The sequence below is a fragment of the Asterias rubens genome, chromosome 11 (assembly GCF_902459465.1).
Source record: "Asterias rubens chromosome 11, eAstRub1.3, whole genome shotgun sequence".
Lineage (NCBI taxonomy): Eukaryota > Metazoa > Echinodermata > Asteroidea > Forcipulatida > Asteriidae > Asterias > Asterias rubens.
The window spans coordinates 11,063,241-11,081,232 of NC_047072.1; the positions used below are offsets into that span (position 1 = coordinate 11,063,241).

Below are 17,992 nucleotides of genomic sequence, written 5' to 3' on the forward strand. Positions count from 1 at the left end.
GGTGTACTTTTCAAATACTTACATTAATTCAGAATTTGGTTCGGCGCGACACTGGAGCGCCTGTCTGAAACGGGTGTTCTGTTGCAAAAAGATATACGGAACGATGATGTGTAAATTTAATGAGCTTGTATGGCCTCTAATTTTTGTTTAACAGTCTGTTGCAGGGGTTTCGTATCATGACATGAATTCCCAATCACTGTTATGAAGACGTACTTAATATAATTTACCTGTAGAAGTTTCAGTCTCATCAGTTGGCAAGTTTTTGAGAACGAAAATTAAACTCATGGGGGGCAAAATTTTCAGGAGAGTTGCATGGTGCATGTTTCCCTCCATCCTTAAAAAAAAAACCAGACGCCGCTTTTTCGATATCTGTGTAATTTACAGAAACAAAGTGAAGCCTACACAGTTACACAGATCTGGTTATACTGTATCTTGTCCATTGACAGAGTTTTTTGGGACTAATTAGTCACGTGTAACATGTAATGCCATTAATGAGACATTTTTACTGACTGTAAATTTTGTTTTTATATCAACAGGTGTTGTGCCACAAGGTACTCTTGAGCTGTGTTCACGGACGATAAGTGCTGGTAAAACAGGTACTTTGTTTTGCTATCTTTGTGTAGGCACAGTAGCAGTCTTCTGACGATGACTAGCAGACTAGAGCAAGCTAGTCCAAATGTTGAGACCAATTCAAGAACTGACTCCGCGGTAGTGCAGTTAATTACGATCCTATTAGCTAAAGAAGTAGTCGCAACGAATGTTCTATACCTTCCAACCAGGTAGTAGTAAAAAAGCAGGCCGGTTCTTTTCAGAACTGAGAAGTCCCTCAAAACAATCCGATAAATCTACTCCGCGGTAGTTGAATATAGAGAGACAGTATTCTAAAGAACAAACTCTACCTGGCAAGTAGATACACAAATGGCGTTACCACAAACTAAATATATATTAAGACCTCACCATGCAATGCCTCAGTAGTGTATCAATACATCCATTTTGTTCAGTAAGGTCCTTAAACGTAATAAATGATAAATTGCCGGATAATTTCACCCTAGCAGAGTCTATTTCAAAACCTAAAAAACAAAGTCAACTCTCAATGAAGTGCATAAATAATGTGTATACATTTTGAAATCAAAATCCCAAGTTAAATGTTTTACTTGGAAAATGAATTACTTTGGAGACCACTCTTGAAGAATAAACTCCATTTATCAGGAGCTCAAAAATATGCAAATGCAATCTTTTATGAAATCCATACAAACTGCAAATCCATAGAAAATTTAAATTCAGCTTTTGTGCCACCATTTTTGGTATTACGATTTTGTTTTATGTTTGTTATTTTTAATTGAAAATCAAGTGAAAGGATTTATCTTTTAGTGAAATCAAAATCCCAATTTAAATGTTTTACTTGGAAAATGAATTACTTTGGAGACCACTCTTCAAGAATAAACTCCATTTATCAGGAGCTCAAAATATGCAAAAGCAATCTTTTATGAAATCCATACAAACTGCAAATCCATAGAAAATTTAAATTCAGCTTTTGTGCCACCATTTTTGGTATTACGATTTTGTTTTATGTTTGTTATTTTTTAATTGAAAATCAAGTGAAAGGATTTATCTTTTAGTGAAATCAAAATCCCAATTTAAATGTTTTACTTGGAAAATGAATTACTTTGGAGACCACTCTTGAAGAATAAACTCCATTTATCAGGAGCTCAAAAATATGCAAAAGCAATCTTTTATGAAATCCATACAAACTGCAAATCCATAAAAAATTTAAATTCAGCTTTTGTGCCACCATTTTTGGTATTACGATTTTGTTTTATGTTTGTTATTTTTTAATTGAAAATCAAGTGAAAGGATTTATCTTTTAGTGTTCAACCTGTGCCCAATTGCATAAACCTGCTTAAAAGCACAAAAAGTACCCACATGTAAGCAAAAAAAAAGAATTGCTTACCAGAATAAGAATACAAGCCAAAATAGCATGTCATGGGTACTATCTCTTACTTGCAACTGCAAGTTAGTTTTGATAACAAGAAAATGTTTGCGCAAAATGTTCTGCCTAATTACCTCAATAAACTTGGGCACTGATAAATGAAATGTGTTCCTACCCTAGATCCAAGCCAGGCGTCCAACGCGGGTAAATGGATGCTGAACTTCCTGTGGAAGATGGAGGGATTCGACGTTCAGGTCAACCCTTTCATCGGTCGGCAGCTCTCGGCTCTAGCCAACACGTTGACCGCCCTCGCTGGAGACGATGATGAGATGGACGTAGCTGATCTGAGCTCGGTGGTCGAACCCCACGATGAGACCGATAGTATGATCCCACCGAACGATGTGAGTGTCATGTCATAAATTTATGTAGATTCTTTGCTGGTTGTATCAAGAAGTTTGGAAGGAATTTGCTCTTTGCTCCAAAATTTAAGGGTCACATTCGTCGCTCGTACCACGAACGAACTAACTGACCAAAAAAAAAACATTTTTGCCCCAACAAATATTTTTTACAAATTATTATACTTACATGTACATGTACATTATTACTGTTGAAATTTTCAGAACGTTATAATTTTGTTAAACACTTAATAATACTAGATTTGTCATTTTGTAATTTCAAAAAGTGACCTACATGTATCTAGACCACCACTGTACCAATGATATACTATGCGCCACTGCGGGCACAATCTGGGTGCATGTGTGACATTTGCGATTCACTTTTTTTGACCTATACCATAGGTCTCAATGTGCATTGGTTTGTACACAGCGCTTTCCCGGCAAAACTTTTTTTTTTTTCTTCATCTGTTTAGGAATTAATTACTAACTAAAGGAACACGTTGCCTTGGATCGGACGAGTTGGTCTATATAAAACGTTTAGAACCGTTTGTTATGAAATTCATATGGTTAGAAAGATGTTTTAAAAGTAGAATAAAATAATCCACACAAGCAGACAAGTATCACTCGAAATTGCACGATTTTCCTTTTACGTCGTGGACTAACACGGTCGGCCATTTATGGGAGTCAAGTTAAATTTGACTCCCATAAATGGCCGACCGTGTTAGTCGACGAGGTAAAAAGAAAACCACGCAATTTCGAGGCATGTTTGTGTAGATCATTGTATTCTACTTTTACAACATCTTTCTACCCATATGCATTATACATGTATAACAAACGGTTACAGAACACTTTTCAAAGACCAACTCGACCGATCCAAGGCAACGTGTTCCTTTAAAGTAGTTGTAAGAATCTTAGAGTGACAAATTTTGTTAATTTGTTTCTTTTTTCCTTTCTTCTCCCTTATGATTTGGTATTGAAGGAATCTAAGCCTGTATTGAAGAGACCCACGTCGCTGTTTGTCAGCAAGCAGGACGCTAAGAAACACTCCAAGATGGTCATGCAGGAGATGACAGAACAAGCAAAGATTGTCAGCGATCTCAGGTACATTCAATACTTCAACGAACCGAGGCCGGAAGGGCTAATAGTCTGGTTCTTTTTTTTTACAACAAATTTCAGCATCCATTACTGTTAATTGATACAAGGAACCTAACCAAGATGGTGGCAGCATGACAAAAGTCGATTGTTTGATGTTAATATTTTTAGCCTTCGAGAAAATTGGAAAGACTCTGCTAGGCTGGTCTCAGTGTCAAGCCATTAACGGTTTTTTTTTGCATTTGATAATTTGATTAGATCCCTTGGTGCCAAGAAGGTTACCATTGCTGAAGAGGCAGAGAAGCTCAGACAGCTGGAGGCCGCCGTCTTCAATGACTTCAGACGAGACATCCGCAAGAGACTCAGGATGCAGACTATGAAGGTCAGAGGTCAAAGCTATACGGCCACAGACTCTATCAAATTTATGATGATTTTAAATTCATAGTAAATCTGGTATGGGAACAGTAAGTCTGTCACCAGGGTTCAAAAGCAAATTACTCTTGTGATCCAAAGGAAAATTTGGATTATACTCAATATGAAGCATGGGGGTTTGTGACATAGTTGCACCAAGTTTGTCGGATCATGGCCAAACTGTTTGTATTTTTGGTTGCCATAACAGAGGGAAATGGATCTGTGGTTGGGCCCCCCACCCAAGCCTCGCCTTTATATATTGGATTCTATATATGAGTGGCTCTTAGAACTGACTTGAGACCGTCTTTAATCAGAAATATTTCACAAAAAAACAATGGGAGACTTTTGGAACGCTTGGTGGCAGCAGACTTACCAGGTAGAGTCCATTGTTCTCGGTAATGAGCGCATGCTCAGAACTACGCCAACAATGGAAGTTTACCTGGTAAGTCTGCTGCCACCTAGCGTTCAAAAGTCTCCCATTAAACATTAACACAGCTCTGTGTTGCAGTCACTTTGTGGACAGTTCTTTCTGCTGTTCACCCAAGAATAATCCAATTCTTCAATATTGTAAATAACAGTTTGTGGAAGTGGGTAAGAAGTCCACATAGTTTTTAAAGTCCTTACATTATCTGGACCTATTTTGTTCTGTGGTCCACACTTTGTATGTAATGCTTGCCCACCTTCAAATATATGTTTGTTCTGCAGGCATCTTTAAGGAGCAAGCTGACTGCTGGTTTACCAAGGTCTCCTGCAGGTGCATCTAAGCAGTCTAGCGTCGGCGGCAGAGTGGCCAGTCAAGGGTTACCTCCGACCCCACCCCAAGGAACTAAAGCATTCCCAAAGTAAGTCAACGGTTGCCATTTGTGTAGTTTTTTTTCATCATAGATTTATATTTTATTATGATGTGTCTTCGCCAAACCCATTGGACCTGGAGAAAAATATAGCTTCATGAATTAGACTGTAAAGCAGAAAACAGTTTATTTTGTTTGGTTATCTTTAACAGCTCAGCGATTGATGTTAACAATTTGTTTTAAGCTTAGCAAATTTGCAGCTAGATTGTGGAACTTCATTCAGGTGCAACCATTCACTTTTGCAATAGCCATCCAAATACACCTAAATTAATAAATATATATTAATGAAAATAAAAAATGAAAAAAAAAAACTGCAATCTGTAAAGTGTGTGCACAACTTGGTAAGATGGAAACTATATTTTTTGACAGATTTGCACCTTGTAATAAATAAAATATGGCTACAGTGGAAAAACTCCTATAACAAATCTTTCTTTGAAATGATTTAGTATTTGAGAAGCGAGTACAAAAAATCGATCAATCTCATAAAGTCCAAATCTTGATTGATGCTTGAGTATAGTGAAAACCTGTAGTTTTTTTTATTTATTTTTTTACTAATTTTCTTACAGGTTTTTGGTACATGTTTATAATGGGTCACCTAAAGTGCACATATTGGCCTTTGACATTACTAAACAATTTTGTCATGCGCCAATTGGTCGCTCAGCGCGTGGCACCATGAATCTCAATGAAAAATTAGTCGTAAAATGAAAAAAATAAATTGCATGACCACAAAGTTTTCAGAAAGGAAAGAGGTCTCTTGAGGATGCTATTGGGATCTATTATTGGGGGGTCGTCACTTGCAAAAAAACAATGAACAGAATGTATCCATATAATCAATTTATGACTAAAACAAACGGTGCATGAAAGGGTAAATATGAAACTCTCAATGCGTTTCTCATCCTTCAGAATTCTGTTCACAGAGATCGTAATCATTTTTTGACACATCTAGGTTGAACAGTCGCCAGAGGGCATTCTCCGTCGATAGTCCCGATCATCCGACTGCGAGAGACCCAACATTCTTACGAAGCCTACCGACGTATGATCCCATCCAAAACATTTTCACTCTACTTTTTTTGTATTTCGTTTTCCTTTTTCTAATATTATCTTCACCTGCTTCTAATACAATAAGCACTCACTTTAAAGGCACTGGACACTATTGGTAATAACTCAAAATAACTAATAGCATAAAAACTTACTTGTTAACGATCAGTGGAGAGCTGTTGATAGTGTAAAACATTGTGAGAAACGGCTCCCTCTGAAGTGACGTGGTTTTCGAGAAAGAAGTAATTTTCCACTAAAATATTTGAGTTTGATTTTGAGACCTCAAAATTAGATTTTTAGGTCTCAAAATCAAGCATCTTGAAAGCACACAACTTCGTGTGACAAGTGTTTTTTTCTTCCCTTATTATCTCGCAACTTGGACGACCATATGAGTTCAAATTTTCACAGGTTTGTTATTTTGTGCATAAAATATGTTGAGATACACCAAGTGAGAAGACTGGTCTTTGATAATTACCAATAGTGTCCAGTGTTTTTAAAAGGGAAGGTACAAGATTGGTTTTTGAATGATGCATAAGGAAAGCTGAAACAGAAAGGAAAATCAAAACAACAAATATTGTGAAGATAATTTGAAAGCTACTTTTGATCACCCTCGTGTCGAAAACTTTCAAGGGTCATCTGCTTTAATAGTGAATAAATTGATTGCTAAGCAGAGAGAGTTTTTGCTTAGTAGACGAGCTTAGCTTGACTTGTTATGTCTATTTGGTGAAAAAAAAAAGCATTTTCTTCACAATTTGTAGTCTTGGTCATGTTGGTACAAGATGTTCTTGCGTTACTGTTAGTGAACCAATATTGAATACCTGGTATGACTACTTCAGCGATATGGCGCGCCTGGTAGAAGCCATAAACCACTCAGTTTTATGAGTGGGCAGTATTCTTTTTGATAAAAGTGTGAAGACCTTTGTGTCTATCATTTCAGAGTGTGATTGATTTTACTTTTCTGTTACCTTTGTTATGCCTTCCTTTAAAGACACTGGACACTAATGGTTATTGTCAAAGAGCAGTCTTCTCATTTGGTGTATCTCAACATATGCACAAAATAAAAAACCTGTGAAAATTTGAACTCAATTGGTCACACGAAGTAGTCATGTAGTGTGCTTTCAGATGCTTGATTTTGAGACCTTAAAATCTAAATCTTAGGTCTCCAAATAAAATTTGTGGAAAAAACTTCTTTATCGAAAACTTTGTCACTTCAGAGGGAGCTGTTTCTCACAATGTTTTATACTATCAACAGCTGATCATTACTTGTTACCTATCAAGGTTTTATGGTAATAATTATTTTGAATAATTACCAATAGTGTCCACTGCCTTCAACCAGCTATTGATATTAACACCACCTCTTGTCACAGATACAGACTTTTATGACCTGGTTTGATCAGAAAGTCTTGACTGTTGGGGCTAGCTTTATCCAGCCATTACTACCAGTGAGGAAGTGTTGTTTTTTTTTTACCCATATATACCGATGTGTGTTAGCACTGTATACTCAGTACTTATCCGAGTTCTGTGAAAAAAAATCACAGGCATATTACTCGGCCCTGATTCGAATCCCACCTGAGTAATATGCCTGTGATTTTTTTCAAAGAAGCATTGAGTATACAGTGCTAACACACATCGGTGTAAATCAGGGTAAAAATCCAAAATGACTACTCATAGATTAATTGTTCACTCCTCTGACCAGGCACTTCACTATTCATTATTCTCTTGCAACTTCGATTACCAATTGAGCCCACATCTTCACAGGTTTGTTATATGATGCATACATGTACATGTATGTTTGGATACACCAAGTGAGAGGGATGGTCTTTGACAATTACCAAAGGGGGTCCAGTGCCTTTCAAGATATGGTTACGATATTATCTCCATCTTTTGTTCCTAACAGGATACCACTTAACAAAAGCGTAACAATATTAATTGATCCACACATAATACTTGCAATAATCTTTTGTTTTCCTTTGGTAGATTCTGTTGACTAATTAACTGAACAAACATTCACTATTTCATATATTCATATATTTTTGTTTTGATTAAGGACTAGTGTGGCTGAAAGATGTAATAAATACAGAGCAAGTTCAAGCTCTAACTGGGCCCAATACTTATAAAGCTGCTTAAGCGCAACAAAACTAGGCTAACCAGAATAAGGCTACCAGCTAAACTACCATGTCACAAGTACAATTTGTGACTGGTGCCCTGCTCATTTCTGCTAAGCAGAAAATTGTCTAGCAATATTTCCAGCTTAAGCAGCTCTATGAAATTAAACATCCTCTTTATGTTCTTTCAGAGGTGTGCACCTGACTGATCACATGACAAATTATTACAATGCGCTTTTCGCACTATCAAAGCAATGTCACAATGTTTTCCCCATTCATTTTATTGCAGAATGTCGGCCAGCCTCTTAAACCATCCCAGTCTTGACTCAAATTCTGTCCTCGGACACGGCGGAAAACAATTCTACAAGGGGTGCTTATTCACCTAAAGATATAGATACATGTAGTTCTATAATTGACATCACTCAGTATAAAATCGGCCATTTTTACAGGCAATGATAATCACTTTTTTAATGCTCAGCTAAGCTTTTGCATAAAATGCCGATTGCAGCTTGCGTGAGTTATACAAAATCCCTTACATGATTGGTTGATGAACCTATTAGCTGTTTACAAAATATTAGAATACTTCATGCTTCCCAAAACAAAACCCCATAACTGTTAATGACGTCTATCTGTTTTGCACAGTTATTGTATAACTTGGTCGACAGGAACAAAATCACATTTGACACTGCATTTTTACCTCACTCTAGTAGTTCAGCACCATTGTGTTGCTTGGAGCTCCTTGTAGTTAGAACCCCGGCTTGCTAGAATACTATGCCATCATTACTACACTGATTTATACAAATAGCGTCAAGGAGCCAGGCTGCAAGTAGCTTTTAGAGAGCCACTTACCTGGTACCTGTCTCAAACTCAGCTTAGGCTCCAGGCCCCGGCTCCAGGCCCCGGCTCCAGGCCCCGGCTCCAGGCCCCGGCTCCAGGCCCCGGCTCCAGGCCCCGGCTCCAGGCCCCGGCTCCAGGCCCCGGCTCCAGGCCCGGCTCCAGGCCCGGCTCCAGGCCCCGGCTCCAGGCCCCGGCTCCAGGCCCCGGCTCCAGGCCCCGGCTCCAGGCCCCATGATGTTTGAACCACCGCACACAAAAAAAAAGCACGCTGCTCCAAAAATATGTAGGACTAACGTCCCAGGGGCTGATTTTCACAAAGAGCTAAGATTGATCTTAACTGCAAATCAATCGTAGTTACTGAAGTAAAGTGTCATATCATGATACAAATCACTATGGCAATGCTGAAAATTTTTCTTGGGATGAATTTGATCGATTTGCAAAATGGCCCCCTGTTTATACACGCTGTGGTTTCCAATGCGTACACAGCACGCGGAGCCCAGGCGGAAGATGGTGCCCGAGCCGAGGTTTTGAGAAAGATCCGTGCACTATTGTTAGAAAGAGTTAAGTCCAATCCATGAGGTTTGGCTGTGGCTTGAAACCTGGAATTGTGTGCCGCACTCTCTCCGTAGAGCTGCGTTTATTAGCATAGAGAAATTAGCTAAGCACATTCACCATTATGCTTACCAGATTCAGGTTACCAGGCAAACTATAATAACACAATATCACTTGTACAGTTTGTGACTGGTAACCTGCTTAGCAAAAAAAAAAAAAAAATGGTTAAAAAGCATTATTTGCTGTTTAAGCAGCTCTATGAAATTGGGCCCTGATGAATTACAGATCCCTAATTTGCAAGAGAAATTTGTGTGTGATAATTATTGCCGACGTAGTTGTCTGCAACAGCGGACTATACCTCTTGTATTATTTTTATTTTTTACCGTTAAGGCAATGTGTGTTGCGCACTGTTTAATAATCAGTGCCTTTTCTAACATGGTTGTGGTAATCATTGCTAATTACAAACTGGCCTCACGTCACCAGGCAGGTACTTGGTAGTGTTAGACATCTGCTCCAGACTGCAGATTTTTTTTATTCAAATCCCCTGCAAGTAGCCTATGGTTTGTGTCCACAGCACTAAAAAATAAACTAGGCATAATGAGGCTTTGAACAAGGTAAAACCGATAAACAATATGTCTTCAAGTATATGTTTTCTTAACAACTACACCATAACGCAAACGTGTGAGTTTGGTTGTCTGTTGCATTCCAGTGGGGTTTTGGTTAACTAAGTACTGCCTTCTGAATTAACTATTCACTTATTCAAACTATGCTTATTCATTTTTAGTGTGAGGCCAAAGTTCTTCTTTTTCTGATGACCTTCTAAAAAGTGATGCAATGAAAATCTTTTTGACTCTGCGTGTTTTGCAGTGACATTGTCCTTAATAAACGAGACAAAGTTGATTTGACAATTCTCATCTGAATATCTGGTGTATCTATCAACAGGGTCGGTTACAAGACCCCGCTCGGGAAGCGTCCCCCGCCGATCTCGGAATACAACCCTCACCAGACGGCCTCCCACGTCACCTTCAACATCCCACGGACCACGCCGAGCCCGCTGGACGAGCTCCCTCCGTTTATCACCGTGCAGACCGAACCCCGCCGCCGCATCAAGAGCATCGGCAGCCCGGAGTACTCCGAGCTCAACACGACCATCAGCGACCCGATGGACACCGACAGGGATCTGGCGCTGGCGGCAGGGAGTCGGACTCGGAGGAGGCTGCTTCAGTTGCACTCGTCATCGGTCGTACCGGAGGAGATGGATAGTGGGAGTGAGGGGTCGGAGCACGATGAGGACACAACCACTTCATCACAGGCAACACAAAACTGGTAAACATTCTTTGATTGTTTACCCCTTGCTTTTTTCTGTGTACCATCTAACTCACTCTCTCTCTCTAGTCATGTGTTTGCCTTTTGTCAAGGCGAAGCCACGAGGGCCTTTTCCAACTTTTGTTGCGGTTTCTTAAGGGTAGCAAAAGTTCAAACCAATCAGAAGTGACGGGGGTCAGCGGGTTCGCATACATTAATGCACATTTCATAGTCCCATAATTTGTAAACAAAACTGCAAAACAAGTTGGAAAAGCCACGAAGGCCTTGACAAAAGGCTAGTCATGTATTTGCACTCATTTGCTTATGTGACACTTACACAAATGTACGTAGTTACCTGTTTATGTTTGTTGTGTTGTCATGTAGCCTGCGAGAAAGACTCTGTTCTACATTTATTTTCTTATGCTCTGTTATTTTAAACGCAATTCAGCCTCTGGCTGCCAAGTTTGAATGTTTTTTAATAAACCAATAATAATAATAATACATTCTATCCACAGGTCAAGATCTCGATCAGCCAGTGGCCATCGACGAGGCAGAACCAGTCTCCTAGGAGACCAGCCCCCTGTCTCACCAGCACACTCTACCAAGGTGGAGCAGCCATCTGTGGACTTTGAGCTGGACGTCAAGTTTAACATCGACAGCGGCATGCTGGTGTTAAACTGCCACAGCCAGCAGGAGCAAGACGAAGCTGCTATCATGGCGTGAGTCATATCAAGTTTTTATTATTACTATACATGTACCTCATACATATTCATGGGCGAGAATCAAGTATTTTTGCACATGGTAAATGTTCATGACAAGTAGACTTATATACTCCCAGGCAGCCCGGCCTATAGTCTACTTGTCATGCGCATTTACCATGTGCGTGACTGGGCAGCCGGGCAATAGTCTACTTATCATGGGCTTCATGATCGTGGAACTGTTCCCTGGTGTTGAACAATACATGAACACCACTCTAGCTACATCCAACACTTATACAAACTTTTCATGGTCCATTTTATTTTAATGTTGTAATTTTTCCTTGCTCCAAATATCATTCTGCCGGTAACTGAATATATGAATCCTCGGGAACTAGTTTGTCAACTTCCAATACCTCGGGGAGCTAATATTGACTGTTCACCCAAAATAAACCATGTTATATTTATGAAATATAACTTGATTTTGAGTTACACAATGAACAACTTACTACAGTAGAGTTTGAACCATTGACCTCCTGATGAATGCGCCGGTGCTCTACCAACTCAGACCTACTCCATTTACAAAGCACCATGTAATGGTTTTACAATGTGCTGTGGTGCAATATGCTATTAATCAAACCAGGAGGAATTTTGTTTACATTAATGCATTTTTTTTACAGGCATACAAGCGATGTCCATCGACCTCCTGGTCTATTTGATGACATTATCTCTGGTCATCCTGGACGTCATGGGATGCCACGACACCATTCATCAGGCCTGCCCGACCCCAAGACTCACCCGACGTCACCTTCTAAACAGTCCATGTTCTATCTGCCTTCGTTTGATGTCAAGGTAAGATGCAATATTTATTAAATAAACCACAAGCGAAACTGACTGGGTAGGTTTGAAATAAATTGGGTTTGAGCAAAGACAAAATTGACCGGTGCGGGATAAGAGCACTCCAGGCTCAAACTCTGTTGACTTTGGTCAGCGGAGTTTGGGTTCAAGTCCCAGTCATGACACTTGTGTCCTTGAGCAAGACACTGAACCTTTGGATGGGGCATGAAGCCGTCAGTCCCGTGTGTTAGGGTCGGTAGTGCACGTAAAAGGATCCTGATTGGTGTTTCTGGTTCACGTACATTAGCAAGCACCATTGTTTACAGGTTTCCTCAGGGTAGCTAGCTTCAGTGATTAAGTTCACTAATGAGACATCATTGGTTTCTTTACCAGAAATATATGATAATTATGATACAATTCCGAACAGAAATGTTAATCACAATTATAACCACCAAATAAAATTTTATTAAAAAAGCTCTAATAGATCAAATTTCGTCATATGGTTGTTGTTTTTGTCCTATGGTTGTTGTTGCTGTATTTATTGTTCTAAAAGTTTATTGCGATTTTTTAATGGTTTACTTTTGTATTGTGCATTGTTATGCGCCTTTGAACAGCGTTGTCTGGAATTAAATTATTATTATTTATGTTTACACAGTTGCATTACGAGTCGTCCACGAGTAACAACACAACTCGTACCAATGACTCGGAGCGTGAGAAAGAAACGCAGCAGAGCGGCGCAGACACCTCGTCAACAGATGGCAGCATTGATAAGAAGTCGCAGCCCAATGCCAAGCAGGCCGTGCTGTACACTTGGTTCATGCTCACCTCGCCTCCTAAGGTAATAATAAGAAGCATCATTGGTTTCATTCCCAGTAATATATCATGAGCCCGGTTCATACTTCATGCGAATGCGAAGCGAATTTGACAGGAATTTGACATCACAACTCTCCTTTCGCAATGTTGTTCACAAGTGAGTTGAGCAGAGTTGAACTGCTGCAAGTTATTCGCGAATTTGTGATGTCAACATTTGCTTCGCATTCGCAGGAAGTATGCACTGGGCTTTATACCAACTAGTAAAATTTGTACACATTTTAAAAAAAAATTTTCCATTATTTTATTTCAATCATTCATATTTTAATAAGATGCCTCATAATAAGAACAATAGTGGGAGGCTGTGCTGTACAGTTGGTTCATGCACACCGTAGGTTGTAATAAGAATAATAGTGGATGGGAAGTGCGTAAAGAATAATAGTGGATGGGGAGTGCGTAAAGAATAATAGTGGATGGGAAGTGCGTAAAGAATAATAGTGGATGGGAAGTGTGAAAGAATAATAGTGGATGGGAAGTGCGTAAAGAATAATAGTGGATGAGAAGTGCGTAATAGTGGATGGGAAGTGCGTAAAGGGCTTGCCTCTCACCATTGTGGCCTCATGGTAAAGGACTGTCTGCTCAGTACTATAAGGTCAAATAGTGCAATTTGTATGGATTTCATCAAATTGGTTTTGTATATTTTGGAGCTCCTGGTAAGACGTGAGATCGGAACCAATGTCTTAAAAACTCACCTGGTTGTACTGGCCCAGCTTGAAGCCGATCCCTTTTGGCATGTTTGGACCATTGTTGTCCAGCCCAAAACCATGACTCCCCTCCTGGAAGTATGGTCAGGATGATTGCTAAGTGAGCTACTCATCCTAACCGCTTCAATAACTTTATACTAACAGCCCCGGACCGGACAGGAAAAAGGGTCTTGAAGAATGTACCAGGTGGAATGGATTTAAAAGTGGGCAGTGAATACCAGGTGGGCTTATCGGGCCAATTTTTTACCGTGGAAGAAAAGATTTCATGCCTACACAGCGTTTATTGCTCAATAGTGGACTTCAAAGTATGTGTTTAGCAAAAAGAAACAAATGATTCCATTTTCTCATTATTAATTTCATCAATTATATCCTCTTTGATTATACAGGAGGTGGTTGTCTCGTTGGCTCTACTTGATTTCTTGGAAGAAGCTCTGGAGACTGTTCCAACCTCCTTGAGTACAACACAAGCAGCTGGTAAGAATAATAATAATAATTATAATACCCAAGTCTTATATAGCGCACGTGTCAACCAACAAGATACTCAAGATTTCTCCAGAAGACGATCAGAGCATACTGATCGAAACGTCGAGTTAATCCAACGGTTCTTTTCAGAACCACCCCAACTCATTTAGAGATTGTTATTACATGGTGTTACCGCAAACGTTTCTATAAGATACTCAAGGTGCTTAGTGTATACATTTATACAGAAAGAGAGGTTATTGAAAGTGATGAATTCTGGGACATGTACAATGTAGCACCTTTTAAGGGTTTACAAGGTGCTACGCCGCATCTAGCAGCCACAGCATTTTCTAAGTTTGTTTTTTTCTTCAAAATTTCATGGCTCTGCTTGCCGCCAAATTCTGCGCTGTTGATCACCAATCTCTACTTACTCTGCATGCGCCATTTCTGTGCTAGCTGTGTACATGGTGTGAGCCAAAGAATGCCTAGTAATGTGGAGTACGTTTACGAACAAACAAAAAAGTCCTGCTAACCCATGACATAGGTTTGATGTAAGCGTGGAGTTTCCTGCTTCTACATATACATGTAAGCAGAAATTCTTTGCCATGAAATAGGCCCCTGATCTTTGATTTTCTCAGAATTTCCAGCCAATTGTTTTTTTCTCAATGACTCTTGTTCAAAATCCTTTTAACGACTCAACCTTTTTTTTAAATTCCCAATTTTTTTATTTCATTACCTGGTCGCGATTAATTATATTCTGTGACAGTAGGCTTACATGCATACTGTATATATGTTTAACAAACCTGACTGTTATCAAGATGTTGCAATATTCCTGCCTTTGTGTTTAAAGGCACATGACACCTTTGGTAATTGTCAAAGACCAGTCTGCTGACTTGGTGTATCCCAACATACATGTATGCATAGAATAACAAACCTGTGAGAAACGTTTGGCATAATTGGTCATCAAAGTTGCAAGAGATAAACGAAAGAAAAAATACCCATGATTCACAAATTTGTGTGCTTTCAGATGCCTAAAAAAGGCTTCAGGCCTGAAGGCTTTTTAATATTTGAGTGAGAAATTGCCTATTTTTTAAAAACTATGTTAGTTCAGAGGGAGCCGTTTCTCATAATGTTTTATACTATCAACAGCTCTCCAACTTGTTACCAAGTAAGTTTTTATGCTAACAATTGTTTGGAGTAATTACCAATAGTGTCCTTTAATCAACCTGTCAGATATCAAGAGTAGTGTGGAGGATATTGGAGTGTCAGCAAACTCACTGGTGTCCTCATCTACGATGGACTCCAGTACATTCCCAGTGGATGTAGTTGTCTACGTTTGCCTACGACCCTCCGTCATATGTCTCAGTTGCCTGCCTGTATCCAAGGTACGTGTAAGGTTGTGTACCTGTCCAGTGTGTATTAATGTAGAGGCCAGCAGCTGATTCCTCGAGTTAGGACGAGTAATTCGTCCTAGCGTAGGATACGCAACATAAGTTGTCTTAAGCCCTAAGACTAATCAGAAGTTAGGAAGAGTTTGGTGAAATCGACTGCTGGTTTTCCTCCCCCTCCCCCAATGTTTCATTAAATTTTGCAGGCCTGGAGTTTCATCTTCAAAGGGCAAGGCCATTTTCATGTTTCAAAGAGCACTTCCATTATTATTATTATTATTATTATTATTATTATTATTATTATTTCTTCGGCCAGTGTCAAAAACAAATACATACAAGTAAAACAAAGGATAATAAGACTTCCAAAAAAGGTAACTTAAATACAGGGTAACTAGAGGAGCGGGATTAGACAAAAGGGTACAGGACAGGTACGGGATGTGGAGGAAGGAAGAGGAAGGGACAACAATCCATTCTAAGACGGCCAGGATAATCTTAAAGTCAATGGGAAATTTGTTGAAGGGGCAGCAAGGCCAAGACCAGGGCATTGGAGGCCATGGACTCCATGACCGCACTGTGGTGAATTCCAGACCTGGGCCCCATGTCATAAAGCCTGTAAGCACAAAAATTTGCTTAGCATGAAATGTCTTCCTTGATAAAAACAGGATTACCAACCAAATTGACATGTGATTTTCAGGATAAGCAAACAACAGCTGAAAACCAGTATCAAGCAATATGCAACAAATGGAAATTTGGATGGTGATCCAGTTTTTACCAAGGAAGAAATTTCATGCTAAGCACATTTTTGTGCTTATATTGTACATGATTTATGATATTGGGCCCTGGTTTTGTTTCATCTTGATAGCAACTGTTTTGTGCAAGTTACATGACAGTGGACACTATTGGTGATAATTGTCGAAGACCAGTCTCCTCACTTGGTGTATCTCAACATATGCATAAAATAACAAACCTGTGAAAATTTGGGCTCAATTGATCTTTGAAGTTGTGAGATAATAATGAAAGAAAAAACACCCTTGTCACACGAAGTCGTGTGCTTTCAGATGCTTGATGTCGAGACCTCAAATTCTAAATCTGAGGTCTCGAAATCAAATTCGTGGAAAACTACTTCTTTCTCGAAAACTATTTTACTTCAGAGGGAGCCGTTTCTCACAATGTTTTATACTATCAAGAGCTCCCAATTACTTGTTACCAAGTCAATTTTTATGCTATTGAGTAACTACCAATAGTGTCCACTGCCTTTAAACCTATGTAATGGTCGCACAAATGCGGGTGCACGTCCCAAGTTGTAATTTTGTTTCAGTGATAATTTCAACAAATTATTTGTATTATGTTAAAGCTGTAGTTGCCCGTTTTTATTTTCAAGAGTTTTGTTTAGCCAAAATATAATTTTAAAGAAGATTTGTCAGGGGAGGATTCCCCCAAAGTTCACCGAACAAACCAATGATTCTTTTGTTTCTTCTTTGATTATGACAGGTTGAGTGTCTATTAAAGCTTCCTACAGTTGAGTTTGCGTTTTCATCACGTGGTAACAGTCAGCTAGATCACACAATGTCCGATGGTGACTCCTCCATTGACATGTCCTCATCTGCCACACCCAAAGGTAAACTGTTGTCCTCAATCCCAAAGTCCTCCTGATCAAGTCCTTTAAATGACTGAGTTTGGGAGACGGCCAACAATAGGGGTACATGCAGATGGCTTAGTCGGTAGAGCGCAATCACATTAATCCTGAGGTCATTAGTTCAAATACCGCTCCAGTAAACTTGTCTTTGTTCAACCCAAACTTTTTAAAATAGTGGTATAATATTTTATATCATAACAGCCTCTTAATGTGATCCCTTGGCTGCCGCTTCCCAGCTTGTATCGTAACCTTGGGTTTACTATGTTTCACTTTTTTTCAATTAAGTTTGTATTTTGTTATTTATTATAAGTATTTTCTCTTTCCCCTTCTAAATGATATCTCAATTTGTGTAATTTTTTTTATTCTTTTAAAATGTTGTATATCCTGTAATTCAACCCTTGGTTGCCATGGGAAAATGTTATTTGAAGAATAAACCATTAATGAATGAATGAACAAACTTCAGCGAAAGGAAAAACAGAAGGAATGTCGAATTTGTTTCTATATTTCAATGTCCAGGTGGAAACAGAGGAGCACAGTCAAGCGACGGAGCAGACCGCATTGGTCTGAGCGTGGCGGCAGTCATGTCCGATTTCTCACTGTATGTGTTCCATCCCTACGGAGGGATGCAACGAAGGGAACGTCTGGTCGAGGAGATGGATGGGAGGACAGGTAAGTCGGATGATCGTGGTTTAGGATTTTCGTTTGAGGCCAGGACAGCGTTGTTGGAACTTCTGGCACCTCTCCCTCTGTGATGATAGTAATTATAGGGTTTTTACTTAATATAAATATAGTGTGTGTGTATTATAATGTAATTTTGATTTCAAAAGTTCTATTGTATTGTTACTCTTCCTTTTTCCTTTTTTTTATTTGCATATAGTTCTTTGTCA

The 17,992-nt window shown here is 39.2% G+C and overlaps 1 protein-coding gene across 1 annotated transcript in view; it reads left to right on the forward strand.

Moving 5' to 3' along the window:
• Nucleotides 1-17,992, forward strand: part of LOC117296311 (transmembrane protein KIAA1109 homolog) — a gene marked incomplete at its 5' end in the record, with an annotated part of 78,793 nt that overhangs the window by 45,724 nt on the left and 15,077 nt on the right. Inside the window, 14 exon segments of the mRNA XM_033779159.1 lie at nt 537-596; nt 2,111-2,331; nt 3,305-3,426; nt 3,676-3,799; nt 4,534-4,670; nt 5,626-5,712; nt 10,154-10,537; nt 11,032-11,235; nt 11,892-12,063; nt 12,704-12,886; nt 14,009-14,096; nt 15,315-15,466; nt 16,961-17,087; nt 17,622-17,774. Coding sequence (XP_033635050.1) covers nt 537-596; nt 2,111-2,331; nt 3,305-3,426; nt 3,676-3,799; nt 4,534-4,670; nt 5,626-5,712; nt 10,154-10,537; nt 11,032-11,235; nt 11,892-12,063; nt 12,704-12,886; nt 14,009-14,096; nt 15,315-15,466; nt 16,961-17,087; nt 17,622-17,774 — 2,214 coding nt within the window.